This window comes from Neoarius graeffei, chromosome 10 (genome assembly GCF_027579695.1).
Source record: "Neoarius graeffei isolate fNeoGra1 chromosome 10, fNeoGra1.pri, whole genome shotgun sequence".
NCBI lineage: Eukaryota > Metazoa > Chordata > Actinopteri > Siluriformes > Ariidae > Neoarius > Neoarius graeffei.
Window position 1 is genome coordinate 27,059,198 of NC_083578.1, and position 18,742 is coordinate 27,077,939.

The following is an 18,742-nucleotide window of genomic DNA, read 5'->3' on the forward strand; positions in this document are numbered from 1 at the left end:
ATTCTATTGGCAAATCTCTCATAGAGCACCGTATTTAAGCTGCTTCAACCTGCCTACCTTTGCTGCTTCCTCTGCAAGCCATTTTGCAACCCACCTCCACCCCAACTCCTCCCCTTTCATGCTGTCTGACTTTAAACAGTGTCATTTCCGTATCATTGATGCCGGCTCACAACCCAGTCCAGGCAACCTTCTTTCATTGCTCCATGGTCCAGTTCTGATGCTCACATGCTTATTATAGGCACTTTCCTTGGCGGACAGGAGTCAGCATGAGCTCCCTGACCAGTCTGCAGTTCCTCAGCCCATACAAAGCAAGCTGTGATGCGCTATGCGTTTTAACACCTTCTATCATAGCCAGCATTACCTGTTCAGCATTTGTGCAGGTGCCCTTCTGTGGTTCGCTGATTGTCCTTCCTTGGACCACTTTCTGATAGATGATAATCACTGCATACCGGAAATATCTCCATCACCTACAGTTTTGGAGATGTGTTGACCCAGTCATCTAACTATTGCATTTGGCCCTTGTCAAAGAGGCTAAGATCCCTAATCCATGCATTTCCGTTGCTGCCACCCTCCCTGCTTTAGCCATTCCGTGCAGGCACATGGAAGGACAGGGAGGTACTCTCCCTGCCTCAAGGCTTTCCACGTAGACACGTGGAAGGGCAGGGAGGTCCCATATTCTGACCTTAATCAATGTCATCTATGTCATTGATTCCTGCTCTGTTCTGTACCCTATGGGAGGGGTTTGCTGCAGCTCTCCCCGCTTTAGCCTTTCCATGTAGGCACGTGGAAGGGCAGGGAGGTGTGCTCTCCCTGCCTCAAGGCTTTCTACGTATGCACGTGGAAGGGCAGGGAGGTCCCAGAATAGAACCACCCCCCAAATACAACTTGTTGCAAATATTGCAATGTAAATAATGTTCATTGACGAAAGTGGTTCTGACAGAACTGTAGTAATCCATATTATGTCAAGAACCATTCAACTAAGTAAAGAGAAACGACATCCATCATTACTTAACGAATAAAAATAAAGAAAAAACATTTAATTAGAAGGTGTGTCCAAACCTTTGACTGGTTTTGTATATAATAATCAACAACAGGTTGGTGTGATGCCAGAATGTATTATTTTCCAGTAATGGCAAGCCGCCATCTTTGAGCTGAACTCCACTTAGAGCATAATTTTAAAAATGCTAAGGGCAGGGGGGGAGGGGGAGGGGCTGAGGAGGCAGGGGGGCATGAACTCATGTCAGTGATGAGTCTCGATCAGCATATATTTGAAAATGAGCATGGTTTTACAGTCTCCCACTCATTCTTTTTTTGAATAAAAATTTCATGACCGAGAAGTAGAAAACTGTCAACTCTGTCACCATCAGCTTTCAGGTTGTCGCCAAGGTTCAGATTGATTTTAACCAGCAGATGGCGTCTTAAGCCGTTTTCAACCCATAAAATGCAGATTTTTATAAAAAATGGCAAAAATGTTGTCAATATTAACACCAGCTTTGATGTGTTTCATCACAGCACAGTAATATCATTTAGTTTACATTTAATTTTGCAGTAGTTCTTGAATTCAAGAATAACATACTTTTTATTTGTTTCTGTTTGCATTTATTGTTGTGGGACAGACAAAAAATGCTAGTTCAGGTTATCACATGCGCTATCAAACCTGCTGTAACCAGTCGTTCCCTCAGCCGCCTTTCTTTTTTTTTTCTTTCAAAGTTATTAAAACAAAAAAAATGCATCTTGTTGTGTAAACGAGAAACTGCAAAGCTTTCTGCTCTGAGAACTTGCAGCTAAGTTACTACTTAGTTACTGTACATCTTAGAGAACTTCATTATATCAACAATTACACGTTTTTTTAATCTATTTATGAGAGTACTAACCATACAAGTAGTTGTTGTTGTAGAAACAATGACATATGAACCGTGTAGCCCTGAAACTACTGTCCGAGCTGCTGTTATAGGAAATGAGTTCGCATTAAACAGTGCTGTGGTGTAAAATTAATATAAAATAATCTTTCTAATGTTGTGTGTAGATGCCATTTTTCTGTTTTTGTTCCTGGAAATATATGTATATCAAGTGTACATGACTGTTCTATATGGTGTAATGATATTCAATGATGAGTCCTTTTCTTGCAGCATGTTAAGGATGATTATTGTATTTTACTCCCAGAATTCACAATCTTTTTTGCTTATCGAAGGTGATTTGGGGTTTGTCTTTGTATCTTGCACTTATTTATGATCCTTGACTATTTGGATAAGACATCCTGCTGAATGTCTTCTTGGCTATTGCCGTGGACAACCTGGCTGATGCGGAGAGCCTGAACACGGCACAGAAAGAGCAGGAGGAAGAAAACAAGAGGAAGAAGAGAGCCAGGTAATTGGCGTCACAAAGTGAATGATTGGATTTCAGTAAGCATCATCCAGCTGACTACAAATAGAATAATGCATTAAAAATATGCCTGGAAACTTAAATGATTTTAATATTGCATGTGACTGCTTATAACATTCTTTCATCATCACTCTGAAATCTCTGAGTCTACTGGCAATTATAATGTGAAAAGAAATATCATGTCAGTTTTGTGACAGGTTCAACAATGCAGAATTCAGACATTTCTCTGTACATGACTATATAGATTCAAAACCACAACCTTTTAGGTCATGTGATGTGACTGATATTATGAGAGAAGGTTTTACCAGAATTGCTCTTGTGTACTTTCACCTAACATTTGAACACTGGATTGATACAATGGAACTAATTTACTTAAAGTTATGTGGTATCCATGTGCAGTCAGGTGGAAAACAAGACACTTCCTTGTTTACTTTGAGTAAACAAGGTTGTACATGTACAACCCCAATTCCAAAAAAGCTGGGACACCTGTGTAAAACATAATTAAAACAGAATGTAAAGATTTGCAAATCATGGAAACCCTGTATTTCATTGGAAATAATACAAAGACAATATATCAGATGTTGAAACTAAGAAATTGTATTGTTTTTTGAAAAATATATGCTCATTTTGAATTTGATGTCAGCAACACATTTCAGAAAAGTTGGGACGGGGCAACAAATGACTGAAAAAGTTGTGTAATGCAAAAAAAAAAAAAGAAAACTAATTTGGTGAATTGGCAACAGGTCAGTAAAATGATTGGGTATAAAAAGAGCATCCCAGACAGGCAGAGTCTCTCAGAAGTAAAGATGGGGAGGGGTTCACTGCTTTGTGAAAGACTGCATGGGCAAACAGTGCAACAGTTTAAGAATAACGTTCCTCAATGTAAAATTGCAAAGAATTCGAGGATCACATCATTAAAAGATTCAGAGAATGTGGAGAAATCTCTGTATGCAAGAGACAAGGCTGAAAACTGCCATTGGATGCCTGTGATCTTCAGGCCCTCAGGTGACACTGCATTAAAAACAGACACGTGTCTGTAGTGGAAATCACTGTATGGGCTCAGGAACACTTCAGAAAACCATCGTCTGTGAAAACAGTTCATTACTGCATCCACAAATGCAATTCAAAACCAGATATAAACAATATCCAGAAACACCGCCACCTTCTCTGGGCCTGAGCTCTTTTACGATGGACTGAGGCAAAGTGGAAAATGGTCCCGAGGTCTGACGAATCAAAAGTAGAAATTCTTTTTTATAAATTATGGACACCACGTCCTCCAGGCTAAAAAGGAAAGGGACCATCCGGCTTATCATCAGTGCACAGTTCAAAAGCCAGCATCTGTCATGGTATGAGGGTGCATTAGTGCACATGACATGGGTAACTTGTACATCTGGGAAGGCATCATTAATGCTGAATGATATATTACACTTTTCAGAGCAATGCTGCCATCCAGACAAAATCTTTTCCAGGGGAGGCCTTCTTTCTTTCAGCAAGACAATGCCAAACTGCTTTCTGCACATATTAAAACTGCATGGCTCCGTAGTAAAAGAGTTTAGGTGCTAAACTGGCCTGCCTGCAGTCCAGACCTGTCTCCCATCAAAAACGTGGCGCATTATGAAGCACAAAATACGACAAAGGAGACCCTGAACTGTTGAGCAACTGAAATTGTATATCAGGCAAGAATGGGACAACATTTCTCTTTCAAAACTACAGCAACAGTTCCCAAATGTTTACAGAGTGTTGTTAAAAATAGAGGTGATGCAACACAGTGGTAAACATGCCCCTGTCCCAGCTTTTTTTGAAATGTATTGCTGACATCAAATTCAAAATGAGCATATATTTTTCAAAGAACAATAAAATTTCTCCGTTTCAACATTTTGATATGATGTCTATTTTCAGTGAAATATCGGGTTTCCATGATTTTGCAAATTGTCCCATTCTGTTTTCATTTACAGTTTACACAGCATCCCAACTTTTTTGGAATTAAGGTCATACATCTAAAACAATTGCTTTGAAACAACAGTCCCATAATGGAAAGGGAAAATCCCATCACTTTTGACTAAATTCAGGGTTTTACTAAAATATATAGTTTGCGTAAGCATTTATTTACTGCACCAACAACTGCCTTTAGACATCTGATGAAGGTGTTTTGAATAAATGTTTCACATTTTTCTCAGTATAGGGACGTGTTGAAATTCTTGTTGATGGTACTCATGCATATGATAAAGTTCTCTGAGATTGGGATTATGATGAAAGAGTTACAGCGAAATCTTAATCATCTGATGTGTCTCTTTCTAAAGGAAAGGTAGCATGGACAAGAAAGGAGAGGATAAAGGAGGTGAAGATGGAGAAACTAAGGTATGCAATAGTTATTGTTCACCAAGGCATTCCACATGAATGGTCTCGGTGGGTGTCTACGTGTTTCTAATATGTCATGTGTTAATTGTCTCACAGGTTGCATTAGAGGAGGACACCGGGGATGAGGAAAGAGAGGCAGTTAATTCTACAGGTGTTCTTCCTGCTGAAATGGATTTAAATCAGTCTCCATTGTAAAGATGATCTGATGTACTTTAAGACATGCTCTATGATACTGTATGTGTGTGCATATACAGATGTGGATGATGACGATGATGTTCCATCAGAACCCCGTCCTCAGAGGCTGTCGGACTTTAGCCTCAAGGAGAAGGTCCTGCCCATTCCAGAGGGCAGCGCTTTCTTCATCTTCAGCCACACAAATCCGTGAGACAAGCACACGAGCATGTACCACACACATTATCTGAATTTTTAAGACATTTGTAAGTCTCTTCCTGTACTGTTTAACAAGGTTCGAGACACTTGTCATGGTTCATTCTTTCATGCACAATGCTTTTTTTTAATATTCTTTGGTTTTTACATGTGAATTTTCCTCTTCAGTTCAGACCACGAGATTTCAGTAGGGTTCAAATCCAGAGACTGAAATGCTCTTTGCAAAACATTGGTTTTGTGGGGTTTGTTTTTAATTTCTCATCTCGTTATCTCTAGCTGCTTTATCCTGTTCTACAGGGTCGCAGGCAAGCTGGAGCCTATCCCAGCTGACTACGGGCGAAAGGCGGGGTACACCCTGGACAAGTTGCCAGGTCATCACAGGGCTGACACATAAACACAGACAACCATTCACACTCACATTCACACCTACGGTCAATTTAGAGTCACCAGTTAACCTAACCTGCATGTCTTTGGACTGTGGGGGAAACCGGAGCACCCGGAGGAAACCCACGCGGACACGGGAAGAACATGCAAACTCTGCACAAAAAGGCCCTTGCCGGCCACAGGGCTCGAACCCGGACCTTCTTGCTGTGAGGCGACAGCGCTAACCACTACACCACTGTGCTGCCCCTCTTTTTAATTTTATTTTTTAATTTAATTTATTTTTTTAATAAACCCTCTGGGGACGAGAGCTTCGCCGGCAAAGCTCGGCAGGTTTAGAATGAGTAGGTCATGTATTTAGATAAAGATCTTTGCGAGTTTTTATCATACAAGCATGATAAACATATTGACAGAAACTTTACATTTTCCTATGTGTCCATTGCCAACTAATATTATATTTTTTAAATTACCTAAATTAGATGAAACATAAAACTTGTCACGTTAATCAGTCACACCGGAGTCGGAGCGCTGAGCACCCACTTACGCATTCATAAAAGACTATTCACGTGGTAACGGCATGATAATCACTTTCACTCTTTTGGTTTCAATTGGTTTCTCTTTTGCGATGGGAATGCTCACCATAAACAGGATAAATCTGTCAGCTATAGTTTAGGCTACCTGTTTAGAGGTAAAACTTGTTGCGAGATGGCACGTGGATTTTATGCGCTTCAGATGATTCAGGACAGCGATTCAATTTCAGGACAGCAAATCAATTCATGGTTCATTTCATAATTCAGGACAGCCATTCAATTCAATCTTGAGAACTGCGACACTGATGATGAGCGGTGCCTTCTTTTACTTTGACTCGATCTAGCCAAAGATCAATTTGATTAAGTTTAAATATTTCTTCTGTTTCTTATGAGCAGATCAGTTGATATTCGTGCGCTGTAGTGCATACACAGGAAAAATGACTGAGCAATTTTTCCAGAATTAAAAGTATTTTCTTTAAAAATAGTTAATTTTGCTCTATTTTGAGTTTAGAGAGTAAAATTTGGAGTGGGAGCAAAATTACAGAGTAATTGTGTAACAGAGTTGATTTTGGCTTTGAACGGAGTAAAATAGTACAAGAGTTAATTTCAAGACACACTGAATAGAGTCAAATACCAAAATAAAGTCAAATACCAGATAAATGAAGATGTTGTAAAAAACAGTTTTAGAACTGTGTTGGAATGTGTGAAAAACATTACCTTACCCATTGTGATGAACTGTTTTGGTCACTTGACCTGATGGGATTAAGAGATGGCAGTGGGAGGGGTTTTCACTCTTCTCATTGAATGGAATGGAATGTTTTATTCTTCTCATTGAATACCCCTCCCACTGCCAACCTTTTATCTTAAAACAGTAGGACATAATGTTTTTTATGGCCAGTTACTTGTCCAAATCAGTGGAGCAGATTTAAGTTTTTGTGCTTGATACATTCCTCAGACTGAACAGAATCACCTCAAGTGATCAAAACAGCTTGTCACAATGGGTAAGGTCATGTTTTTTCACACATTCCAACACAGTTCTAAAACTGCTTTTTACAACAGCATCATTTATTGTTTTTTTTTAAAGTACAATCATGACATACATACTACATAGATATTATTGTAGCTGAACTTGTGCTGAATACAAAAAAGTCATATGACTTTGAAAATACTGCTAGGATTTGTTGAAATTGACAACAAAATCAGAGCATACCAAAATCATTAGAGTGCCAGAAAATACCCTCAGACCCCAGAGGGTTAATCTGTGTTTCGTGTTGATTTGGACATACAGTGGATATAAAAAGTGTACACACCCTGTTAAAATGATGATAGGTTTTTCTGATGTAAAAAAAAATGAGACCACAATAATTTCAAAACTTTTCCCACCTTGTGACCTATAACCTGTACAATTCACTTGAAAAACAAACAAATCTGTTAGGGGGAGAAAAAAATTACAAACATACAATAAGCTGGTTGCATAAGTGTGCACACCCTTAAACTAATACTTTGTTGAAGCACCTTTTGATTTAATTACAGCATTCAGTCCTTTTGGGTCGGAGTCGATCAGCCTGCCACATCTAGACTTGGCAATATTTGCCCACTCTTCCTTGCAAAAGCGCTCCAAATCTGTCAGATTGCGAGGGCATGTCTTGTGCACAGCCCTCTTCAGGTCACCCCACAGATTTTCAATTGGATTTAGCTCTGGGCTCTGGCTGGGCCATTCCAAAACTTTTTTATTTTCTTTTGGTGAAGCCATTCTTTTGTTGATTTCAATGTATGCCTGGGGTCATTGTCATGCTGTAAGATGAAATTCCTCTTTATCTTCAGCTTTCTAGCAGACACCTGAAGGTTTTGGGCCAAAATTGACTGGTATTTAGAACTGTTCATAATTCCCTCCAGCTTGACTAAAGCCCCTGGTCCAGCTGAAGAAAAACAACCCCAAAACATGATGCTGCCACCACTGTGCTTCACCGTGGGTATGGTGTTCTTTTGGTGATGCGCAGTGTTGTTTTTGCGTCAAACATACCTTTTGGAATTGTGGCCAAAAAGTTCAACCTTGGTTTCATCAGAACATAACGCATTTTCCCACATGCTTTTGGGAGAGTTGATGTATTTTTTTTTTTTGCAAAATTTAGCCAGGCCTGGATGTTTTTCTTTGACCCTGCATCATAGTCCAGACATACGGAGAATACGGGAGATTGTTGTCACATGTAGTACACAACCAGTACTTGCCAGAAATCCCTGCAGCTCCTTCAGTGTTGCTGTAGGCCTCTCGGCAGCCTCCCTGACCAGTTTTCATCTTGTCTTTTCATCAATTTTGGAGGGACGTCCAGTTCCCGGTAATGTCACTGTTGTCCCATATTTTCTCCACTTCTTGATGACTGTCTTCACTGTGCTCCATGGTATATCTAATGCCATGGAAATGTTTTTGTATCCTTCTCCTGACTGATACCTTTCAACAATGAGATCCCTTTGCTGCTTTGTAAGCTCTCTGTGAACCCTGGCTTTTGCTGGAGGAGGCAACTGAGTAAATGTCTGAACTTTTATTTGGTGTTAATCAGAGTCATTTTAATTGATGGCAGGTGTGAACCCAAAAAGACTGAATGCTGTAATTAAATCAAAAAGTGCTTCAACAAAGTATTAGTTTAAGGGTGTGCACACTTATGCAGTCAGCTTATTGCACGGTTTTAATTTTTTATGGTTTTCCCCCGAACAGATTTGTTTGTTTTTCAATTGAATTGTACAGGTTATAGGTCACATTAAAGGTGGGAAAAGTTTTGAAATTCTTTATCATGGTCTCTTTTTTTTTACATCAGAAAAAAGCTATAATTTTAATGGGGTGTGTACACTTTTTATATCCACTGTATGTTTAGCTCTGTCATGTTGAAAGCCAAATCTGAACCTCCTGGTAGAGGCAACCACATGTTAGTCTGAAATATTCTTGGGTTTCGGAGAATTAATGATGCCTTCGAGCTTCACAAGAGCCTCTTCCACACTACATCCCTAAGGCATCAGTAATGCTTTTCCTTGAGAAAAATGTTGGATTTTGGTTTCATCTGAGTAATTCTAATGATGCTTGGTGAAATTCAGGCACTGAATTTTCTGAGGTTCTCTCAGGAAGGATTTCTTCCAAACATCTTTGTTTCAGTTTTGAAACTTGGCAATCATAAAAATCAAGTAAATCTGCAGTGCTGAAAATGTAATCTTCAGGCTTTTTTGTTCCACAATCATCATTCTCCTCACTTCTTATACTTTTCCAACTCAATTTCCATCTGTTTCAAACATATGAAACTTTTTGTCATGACAGCAAGTGTGTTTAATGGTATTTACAGTATATGAAGGGTGTCAGTAATTCTGGAGGGTGATGTACATTATCTGATCTCCATTCTCACATTTCCACAGGTTCCGTGTGGGCTGCTATCACCTGATCAACCACCAGGTCTTCACCAACATTACTCTTGTCTTCATCATGCTTAGCTCCTTCTCACTGGCAGCCGAGGACCCTATACGGAACCACTCACCACGGAACATCGTAAGAGCTTACCTTAAGCACTTTCAGAAACCTTAGCAAAACAAATAGACAAATTATACCATCCATCTGTAAATCTGAAGATACTCAAAGGCATTAATTAATTTATTATAGCTTTATTTCTATGCATGCTTATTCTAACACCATGAACTCTTTCCAAAGCTTCATCTGACAACATATGGCATATTAACTTTCTTCATGCAGTTGCCTATGTGCAGCAATGAAAGAATAAAGAGACTAAATGCTCTTTTCTAAGAAACTTTTTTCTTGTGTATAATAGATCGGTCAATTAACTTAAAGCTTCATGAATTGTGTTTTAAAGGAATGGTTTATTGTATAATCAAATTTACAAAATTTTCTTCCTCATAATGTAGTTAATTAGATGTAACCTGTTTTGTGTTGCAAACATTTTCTTCTATACAGGTGCATCTAAAAAAAAAATAGAATATCGTGAAAAAGTTCAATATTTCCCGTCAGTTATTTAAGAAAGTGACAATTTAATATATTTGAGAAATAAACTAAAATGTTTCAAGCATTTTTCTATTTTAATTTTGATAAGTACGTCCGACAGTGCAAAAAATGTTTAAGAAACATCTCAAAAATATGAAAATATTTCATTTCGTGTTTGAGTAAAACAGTATAAATACCGTGTATCTCTCGATCTAGTTCAGTAAATGCAACCACAATCATGGAGAAGACTGCTGACTTGACAGCCCTCCAGAAGACAATCATCGACACCCTCCACAAGGAGGGTAAGCCACAGAAGGTCATTGCTGAAAAGGCTGGCTGGAAAAAGTGCACAAGCAACAGGAATGACTACAGACTTGAGAGGATTGTCAAGAAAAGTCAACTCAAGAACTTGGGAGAGCTTCACAAGGAGTGGACTGAGGCTGGTGTCAGTGCATCAAGAGCCACTATACACAGACGTCTTCAGGAAAGGGGCTCCAACTGTCGCACATTCCTAATATCAAGCCACTCCTGAGGGGGTGTCGTGGCTCAGTTGGATAAGGCGCCATACCATAAATCTGGGAACCCTGGTTCAATTCCAACCCGAGGTCATTTCCCAATCCCTCCCCATCTCTCTCCCGCTCATTTCCTGTCTGTACAGTGTCCTATCCAATAAAAAGGTGAAAAAAAGCCCAAAAAATCTTTAAAAAAAAATCAAGCCACTCCTGAAACAGAGACAACATCAGAAGCTTCTTACCTTGGCTAAGGAGAGAAATAATTAAACTGTTGCTCAGTGGTCCAAAGTCCTATTTTCAGATGAGAGTAACTTTTGCATTTCTTTTGGAAATCAAGGTTCTAGAGTCTGGAGGAAGAGTGAAGAGGCACAGAATCCAAGGTGTTTGAAGTCCAATGTGAAGTTTCCGCAGTCTGTGATGATTTGGGGTGCCATGCCATTTGCTGTTGTTGGTCCATTGTGGGCGGCACGGTGGTGTAGTGGTTAGCGCTGTCGCCTCACAGCAAGAAGGTCCTGGGTTCGAGCCCCGGGGCCGGCGAGGGCCTTTCTGTGTGGAGTTTGCATGTTCTCCCCGTGTCCGCGTGGGTTTCCTCCGGGTGCTCCGGTTTCCCCCACAGTCCAAAGACATGCAGGTTAGGTTAACTGGTGACTCTAAATTGACCGTAGGTGTGAATGGTTGTCTGTGTCTATGTGTCAGCCCTGTGATGACCTGGTGACTTGTCCAGGGTGTACCCCGCCTTTCGCCCGTAGTCAGCTGGGATAGGCTCCAGCTTGCCTGCGACCCTGTAGAAGGATAAAGCGTCTAGAGATAATGAGATGAGATGGTCCATTGTGTTTTATCAAGTCCAGAGTCAACGCAGCTGTCTATCAGGAGATTTTACAGCACTTCATGCTTCCATCTGCTGACAAGATTTATGGAGATGCCAATTTCCTTTTCCAGCAGGACTTCGCACCTGCCCACAGTGCCAAAATTACAACCAAATTGTTTGCTGATCATGATATTACTGTGCTTGATTAGCCAGCCATCTCACCTGACCTGAACCCCATAGAGAATCTATGGGCTATTGTTAAGAGAAAGATGAGAAACACCGACTCAAAAATACAGATGAGCTGAAGGCCGCTATCAAAGCAACCTGGGCTTCAGTAACACCTCATCAGTGCCACAGGCTGATCGCCTCCATGCCACACTGCATTGATGCAGTAATTCATGGTAAAGGAGCCCCAACCAAGTATTGAGTGGATAAATGAGCATACTTTTCAGAAGTTGGACACTTCTGTATTGTAAATCATTTTTTGATTAATTTTAGGAAATATTCTAATAATTTGAGATACTGGATTTCTGATTTTCATGAGCTATAAGCCATAATCATCAAAATTAAAACAAAAAGGCTTGAAATATTTCACTTTAAGTGTAGTGAATATAGAATATGTGTCAATTTACCTTTTTGAATTAAATTATAAAAAAAAATAACTTTTTCACGATATTCAAATTTTTTGAGATGCACATGTAGTTTTGTCCTGGAACTCTCTGGCTAATGTAGCTAACAACTAATGGAAATCTGTCTTTCCCAGAACCTTTTAATGCAAGCCCAAATATTTGCATACTTGCATCAAAGGATTATTGCAGTTATGCAGTATTGTTTTCAAATAAGTAATTTTGTAATTATCAATTATCTGCCGAAGGCTCAGTGAATATCGGTGAATAATATCCGAGACAAAGTCGAGGTTATTATTCCCCGATGTTCCCTGAGCCTGAGGCAGATAATTGTTTTAGTATCAATACACAGGTGATTATTTTTTTAAATCGTATTTAAAAAAGAATTTATTTCAAACAAAAGCGGCATGCAAATGTAATGCGTGCAGACTTGTCACATATCTATGCAAGTCACATAAAATACTTTATTCTGAAATTGATAAAATAAGTCACAATTCCACCTTACCTTTGAATAGTTTTAGATCAAACTTCATAGCATCTTTAGTGCTTTTAGGAACAGCATTTTCTTTCATAATTTGTAATTCTTCCTCACTTACGGTGACAAAGCGATTGGCCGCCATTTTGCCGAGTTGCTTGAGGTGATCATCAAGAAATAGTCTGAATTTCTTGACCGATTAGCATGCATGATTTTCTACAATCACCTTTGTATTTATGCTAAAATAGCATATAAACTAACCGTTTGAACCATTCTGCCTTCAAATTTTGGGATCTGGGGAGTGTTCTGTCAACATCACTAGTATAAACGCAACCACCAAATAACTACTTGTGGTTCTGCCTAGAATGATAAGTACAGCAAGATTAAAAAAAAAACATGAATACTTGCCTCATAACATGGGTGTCACCTGACAATTTCATGCCATGCCACAAAAGGTCCTCAACGCCAGATTACTAACTCACTTCTGGGTCATCTGAACTACTACCAGTAGCTTATATCTTCCACATTTACTTGTTTTTGTTTGTTTGTTTTAAACCACCAGTTGTTTACAGCAGGGATGTCTTTAACAATAAAATTCAAGTGACCAAACAGGGTAGGAACTATGAGAACTTAATTATACAGTGGATATAAACTGTACAAACTCCGTTAAAATGATAAGTTTTTCTGATGTAAAAAAAAATGAGACCACGATAAATAATTTCAAAACTTTTCCCACCTTTAATGTGACCTATAACCTGTACAATTCACTTGAAAAACAAACAAATCTTTTAGGGGGAAAAACATAAAAAATTACAAACGTACAATAAGCTGGTTGCATAAGTGTGCACATCCTTAAACTAATACTTTGTTGAAGCACCTTTTGATTTAATTACAGCATTCAGTCTTTTTGGGTCGGAGTCGATCAGCCTGCCACAGCTAGACTTGGCAATGTTTGCCCACTCTTCCTTGCAAAAGCGCTCCAAATCTGTCAGATTGCGAGGGCATGTCTTGTGCACAGCTCTCTTCAGGTCACCCCACAGATTTTCAATTGGATTTAGCTCTGGCTGGGCCATTCCAAAACTTTTTTGGGGTCATTGTCATGCTGAAAGATGAAATTCCTCTTTATCTTCAGCTTTCTAGCAGACACCTGAAGGTTTTGGGCCAAAATTGACTGGTATTTAGAACTGTTCATAATTCCCTCCAGCTTGACTAAAGCCCCTGTTCCAGCTGAAGAAAAACAACCCCAAAACATGACATGATGCTGCCACCACTGTGCTTCACCGTGGGTATGGTGTTCTTTTGGTGATGCGCAGTGTTGTTTTTGCGCCAATCATACCTTTTGGAATTGTGGCCAAAAAGTTCAACCTTGGTTTCATCAAACCATAACACATTTTCCCAAATGCTTTTGGGAGAGTTGATGTTTTTTTTTTTTCAAAATTTAGCCGGGCCTGGATGTTTTTCTTTGACCCTGCATCATAATCCAGACATACAGAGAATATGGGAGATTGTCACATGTAGTACACAACCAGTACTTGCCAGAAATCCCTGCAGCTCCTTCAGTGTTATTGTAGGCCTCTTGGCAGCCTCCCTGACTAGTTTTCGTCTTTTCATCAATTTTGGAGGGACATCTAGTTCTCGGTAATGTCTCTTGCCCCTTTTCCACCAAAGCAGTTCCAGGGCTGGTTCGGGGCCAGTGCTTAGTTTGGAACCGGGTTTTCTGTTTCCACTGACAAAGAACTGGCTCTGGGGCCAGAAAAATCGGTTCCAGGCTAGCACCAACTCTCTGCTGGGCCAGAGGAAAGAACTGCTTACGTCAGCAGGGGGGCGGAGTTGTTAAGACCAACAACAATAACAAGACCGCGAAAGATCGCCATTTTTAAGCGGCGAGAAGCAGCAGCTGTACAAACGCGAAGTCATCCATTATTATTATTGTTGCTGCTGCTGCTGCTTCTTCTGCGTTGTTTTTGATTCGATATTCGTGCCAAGGTTTAAGCAAACGTAGTGACGTAACTGACGTATACAGCGACGTAATGACGTATACAGCGACGTAATGACGTTGCTCCGCTTAGCACCGCGAGCTATGGAAAAGCAAACTGGTTCTCAGCTGGCTCGCAAGTTGAACAAGTTGTGAACCAGCACCAGCACTGGCCCCGAACCAGCCCTGGAACTGATTTGATGGAAAAGGGGTATCTGTGGTCCCATATTTTCTCCACTTCTTGATGACTGTTTTCACTGTGCTCCATGGTATATCTAATGCCGTGGAAATTTTTTTTGTACCCTTCTCCTGACTGATCCCTTTGATGCTTTGTAATCTGTCTGCGAACCATGGCTTTTGCTGGAGGACACAACTGAGTAAATGTCAGGAAAATCCTACTAGGACAGCTGAACTTTATTTGGGGTTAATCAGAGTCATTTTCATTGATAGCGGGTGTGAACCCAAAAAGACTGAATGCTGTAATTAAATCAAAAGGTGCTTCAACAAAGTATTAGTTTAAGGGTGTGCACACTTATGCAACCAGCTTATTGTACGGTTTTGTTTTGTTTTTTGAAATGTTTTCCCCCTAACAGATTTGTTTGTTTTTTAATTGAATTGTACAGGTTATAGGTCACATTAAAGGTGGGAAAAGTTTTGAAATTATTTATCGTGGTGTCAGTTTTTTCTGATGTAAAAAAAAAAAAATCATTTTAACGGGGTGTGTACACTTTTTATATCCACTGTAAATGCTTCTTTAATAATAATTGGTTTGTGATTGTCACCACTATACCAAAATGTAAAATACATTTTTTTTTTAAAGTCACAGACCAACTTTGTGCTTCAAGACAGTCCCTGGACCACACTTTGAGGAAGAACCATTGGTCTACATACCATTGCAAAGTCTTTCCTACTCCTTAGCATTAGTCCTGTTATTCTATCTTTTGATTTTTCGTTTACTTTGTTTTGTAATTCGGAATGGTCAATTCCACACTTGGATTCAACATCTCAACTCCACAGAGGCTAAGGATAACTCTGAACAAGCTGGATAGGAGAAGAGTTTGCCTTTCCCACTGCCTTTACACCGGGCACAAAACTGGGCTTTGTAACAAGCCATTTAAAATCCCATTTAGGGTTTGCCAAAAAAAAGTTGGAAATTTTTCTCAAATTCTAACCACAATTCCAGGTTGTAACTGTGCAAAACACAACGAAAGGTAAAGGGGGATGAATACTTACCGTATGCAAGGCACTGCATTTCATTACTTGTGCAACTTTCATTACTTGTTATCTACATTAGCCTCATAGCTCCAGCTAGATATGCAAAGTCTTGGCTGTTGAACTTCGTTGGGATGAGGAGAAAGTGCTGTTAGTTAGACTTGTCACCAACACACCTTGTTATCTCTACTTAACTGTCATGTTGCCCTTTTACAGATTCTTGGTTATTTTGACTATGCCTTCACAGCTATCTTTACAGTAGAGATCCTATTGAAGGTAATTGCTTCTCCATGCCTTGAAGTTTTGTACTACCTAAGCATTGTTAATGGTATGACTCTTGCCTCCACAGGTCCTAGGCTATGCTGATTATGTCTTCACTAGTATATTTACCTTTGAGATCGTATTAAAGGTAAACTCGTTTCTCTGGCATGGTCGGCCTTGCTGCATCACCGTTTTGTGTCAAGTCGTCTCACAGAGGCCATTACACTGTTACGTGTGTGTTAACATTGCTCCTCTTCATAAGTAAACGAAGATATCTAAAAAGCATTCCTATTTGACATATGATAAACTATGCTTCTGAGTCTTTTTTCAATCTGTAATTTGCTGGCAATATTTAACAGTTTTTCCATGAAATCGAAGCGTACATGAGCTGATACGCGCCGAGTTGGCGATAAGCCATGTGTGACAAAAATCCACATTCACTGGATTTTGAGAAACGGAGCATTTTTAGTTTTATTTTTGCAAATTTGATAAACAAAAACTTTATACAAAACGTCCGACAAAATCCGCTCAGAATGTAAACAAACCTGCGAAAAGACAGCAATTTGTGAAAAATGCTATATTAATAATTCTTGAAAAATAAAAAAAAGATGCGTTTTTACCATCAAATACTTTTATTCCATATTTTGTTGCTGCTTTTTTTTTTTTTGCATTTTTTGGGGGTTTTGGTTTCGAGTAGTTTCTATTTCGTCCTCGGTTGGTTCAGCAACACACTCCGCCATTTTGTTTTTCTCTCCTCATCGTATATGAGCTGATAGCCTAGTAGTAGAGTAGCCAATCAGAGCGTGCGATTGCTTATATCCAGTGAATGTGGATGGAGTAAAGTGTCGTATTACAGTGTAAGAACTATAGATATTATAGGTAGTTATCAACATACTTCTCCCCAACGTAACTGGACTCAGTAAATTTTGGAAATCAAGTCTTTAAACCAACACCATTGCTTAACACCATAGTAACACTCCATTATTTTTTTCTGGAATATGTGGTTGGTTTAAAACATTTATTTCAGATTTGCCTGCGGTGAGATGTTTACTTCAGTGCAAGAGGCTGCATGGTATTCATATCCATAAACATTGTGGTATTCATGCACATCATGAAACATTCATTGCGTCTGCACTTCTGTCTGTATTTCAGTGCATCAAAAGTGTAAAAAAAAAAAAGCCCTTCTGAAACCAGATTGTGAGATTTTTAGCAGCATTTATGAAACTCTGTCAGTAGTGTTTCTAGATTGAATGGGCTGTTTTGCTAACCTGTACTAAATGTATGTTGTTTTTTTTTCTTGTGTTGTGTCTGTTTTTATTCATGCCAATCCCCTTTTGTTAAAGTGCATGTTTATCACAAAAAACTATAGTGAGCCAAGGAGAATTTTGAGACCATGTTTGAAAACACCGTCTGGTTTGGCTTTTGTTTGGGTGATGTCTGTACAATGTTGCCTGCAGCAGCTAGTGGATGGTAAAATGCTGTGCCTCTTTGTTTGACTTGAAGACAGTGTTATGTCGTCTTATGGTTTTCGTGGTGTCCTTCTGAAAGGTGTTTTATCTGGTGGAGTTCAGAGGGATTCAAAGTCATTTCATGCATCCCAAGGCAGGATCTGTTGTGAAACTAGGATTCTGTTTAAAGAGAATAGAAATCAGTTATAATTGCCTTGATCATTTTTAAGCAGATGTCATTGAATCTCTCATATCAACTAGCAATTAACATGTTGACATTAGTAAGATGTATAATGTCAAAAGCCACATCGTGTCAGGAATGGCGAAATGAGGTGAAGTGAGGACCCCAGAGCAGACTCAGAAAACAGGCAGTGTAAAGAGAAAACTTCTTTAATGAAGTAGATGGCAGAAAGGCAAAAGGTACAGTAGGGCTCAGGCAAAAATCGGTAGTCAAAAAACAAGCAGGAGGTCAAAAACACAGAGGAGCAGGTAGAGACGTTCAGGGACAAAAAAACAGGACAGAAGAGTCTTCACAAAAACTGATAAACACAGGGACATGGGAAATCCAGGCAGAGGTAGCAAAGGACACAATTAAAGAAAACAGACAGGCAAAAACAGGGACAAAAAAACTGGACAGAAAAACTGGACAGAAAACAAGGAAAAATTCAGGCAGGGGGAATCAAGAAGACGCAATACCAATGAGCTGTAGCAAGGCGAGGAAAGTCTACAAGAGACAGTCTGGCTAATGGAGTAGCTCCAAACAGTTCTTAAAAAGCCCTGGCTGATGGGAGAGGAGTGGTAGCAGGTGTGGGAGTGCCACTTCAGGAAATGGCCTTCAGCAAGGCAGGACTGAATGTCCTGGAGCCGGCGTGGAAGTCCCACAATCTAAGGCATGGATGGACTGGACCGGACTGTGACGCATCGATTGATTTTTATCACATTATTATGGATCATTTATAAACCTGGTAGTTTTATTTTTGTACACTGAACTACTTTCATTTACCAAATTCCTAGAAGTGTCAGTCAGCATATTATACAGTTAGGTCCATATATATTTGGACACTGACACAAATTTTGTTTTTTTACCTGTTTACTGAAACATATTCAAGTTATAGTTATAGAATGGACATGGACATAAAGTCCAGACTTTCAGCTTTCATTTGGGGTATCCACATTAAAATTAGATGAAGGGTTTAGGAGTTTCAGCTCCTTAACATGTGCCACCCTGTTTTTAAAGGGACCAAAAGTAATTGGACAATTGACTCAAAGGCTATTTCATGGGTAGGTGTGAGCAATTCCTTCGTTATGTCATTCTCAATTAAGCAGATAAAAGGCCTGGAGTTGATTTGAGGTGTGGTGCTTGCATTTGGAATATTTTGCTGTGAAGAAAACATGCGGTCAAAGGAGCTCT

At 39.4% G+C, this 18,742-nt stretch overlaps 1 protein-coding gene across 14 annotated transcripts in view; it reads left to right on the top strand.

Moving 5' to 3' along the window:
- The window catches only part of cacna1db (calcium channel, voltage-dependent, L type, alpha 1D subunit, b), a 410,093-nt gene that overhangs the window by 275,070 nt on the left and 116,281 nt on the right, over positions 1-18,742 (top strand). For 11 of the 14 annotated variants that reach the window (XM_060931662.1, XM_060931659.1, XM_060931664.1 and 8 more), the window contains 6 exons: positions 2,253-2,367; positions 4,683-4,740; positions 4,837-4,891; positions 4,995-5,121; positions 9,438-9,567; positions 15,839-15,898. In XM_060931662.1, the coding sequence (XP_060787645.1) occupies positions 2,253-2,367; positions 4,683-4,740; positions 4,837-4,891; positions 4,995-5,121; positions 9,438-9,567; positions 15,839-15,898 (545 nt within the window). Of the gene's footprint in view, positions 1-2,252; positions 2,368-4,682; positions 4,741-4,836; positions 4,892-4,994; positions 5,122-9,437; positions 9,568-15,838; positions 15,899-15,971; positions 16,032-18,742 lie in introns of all 14 variants that reach the window. The other 3 variants (XM_060931660.1, XM_060931671.1, XM_060931673.1) reach the window with 1 other exon arrangement.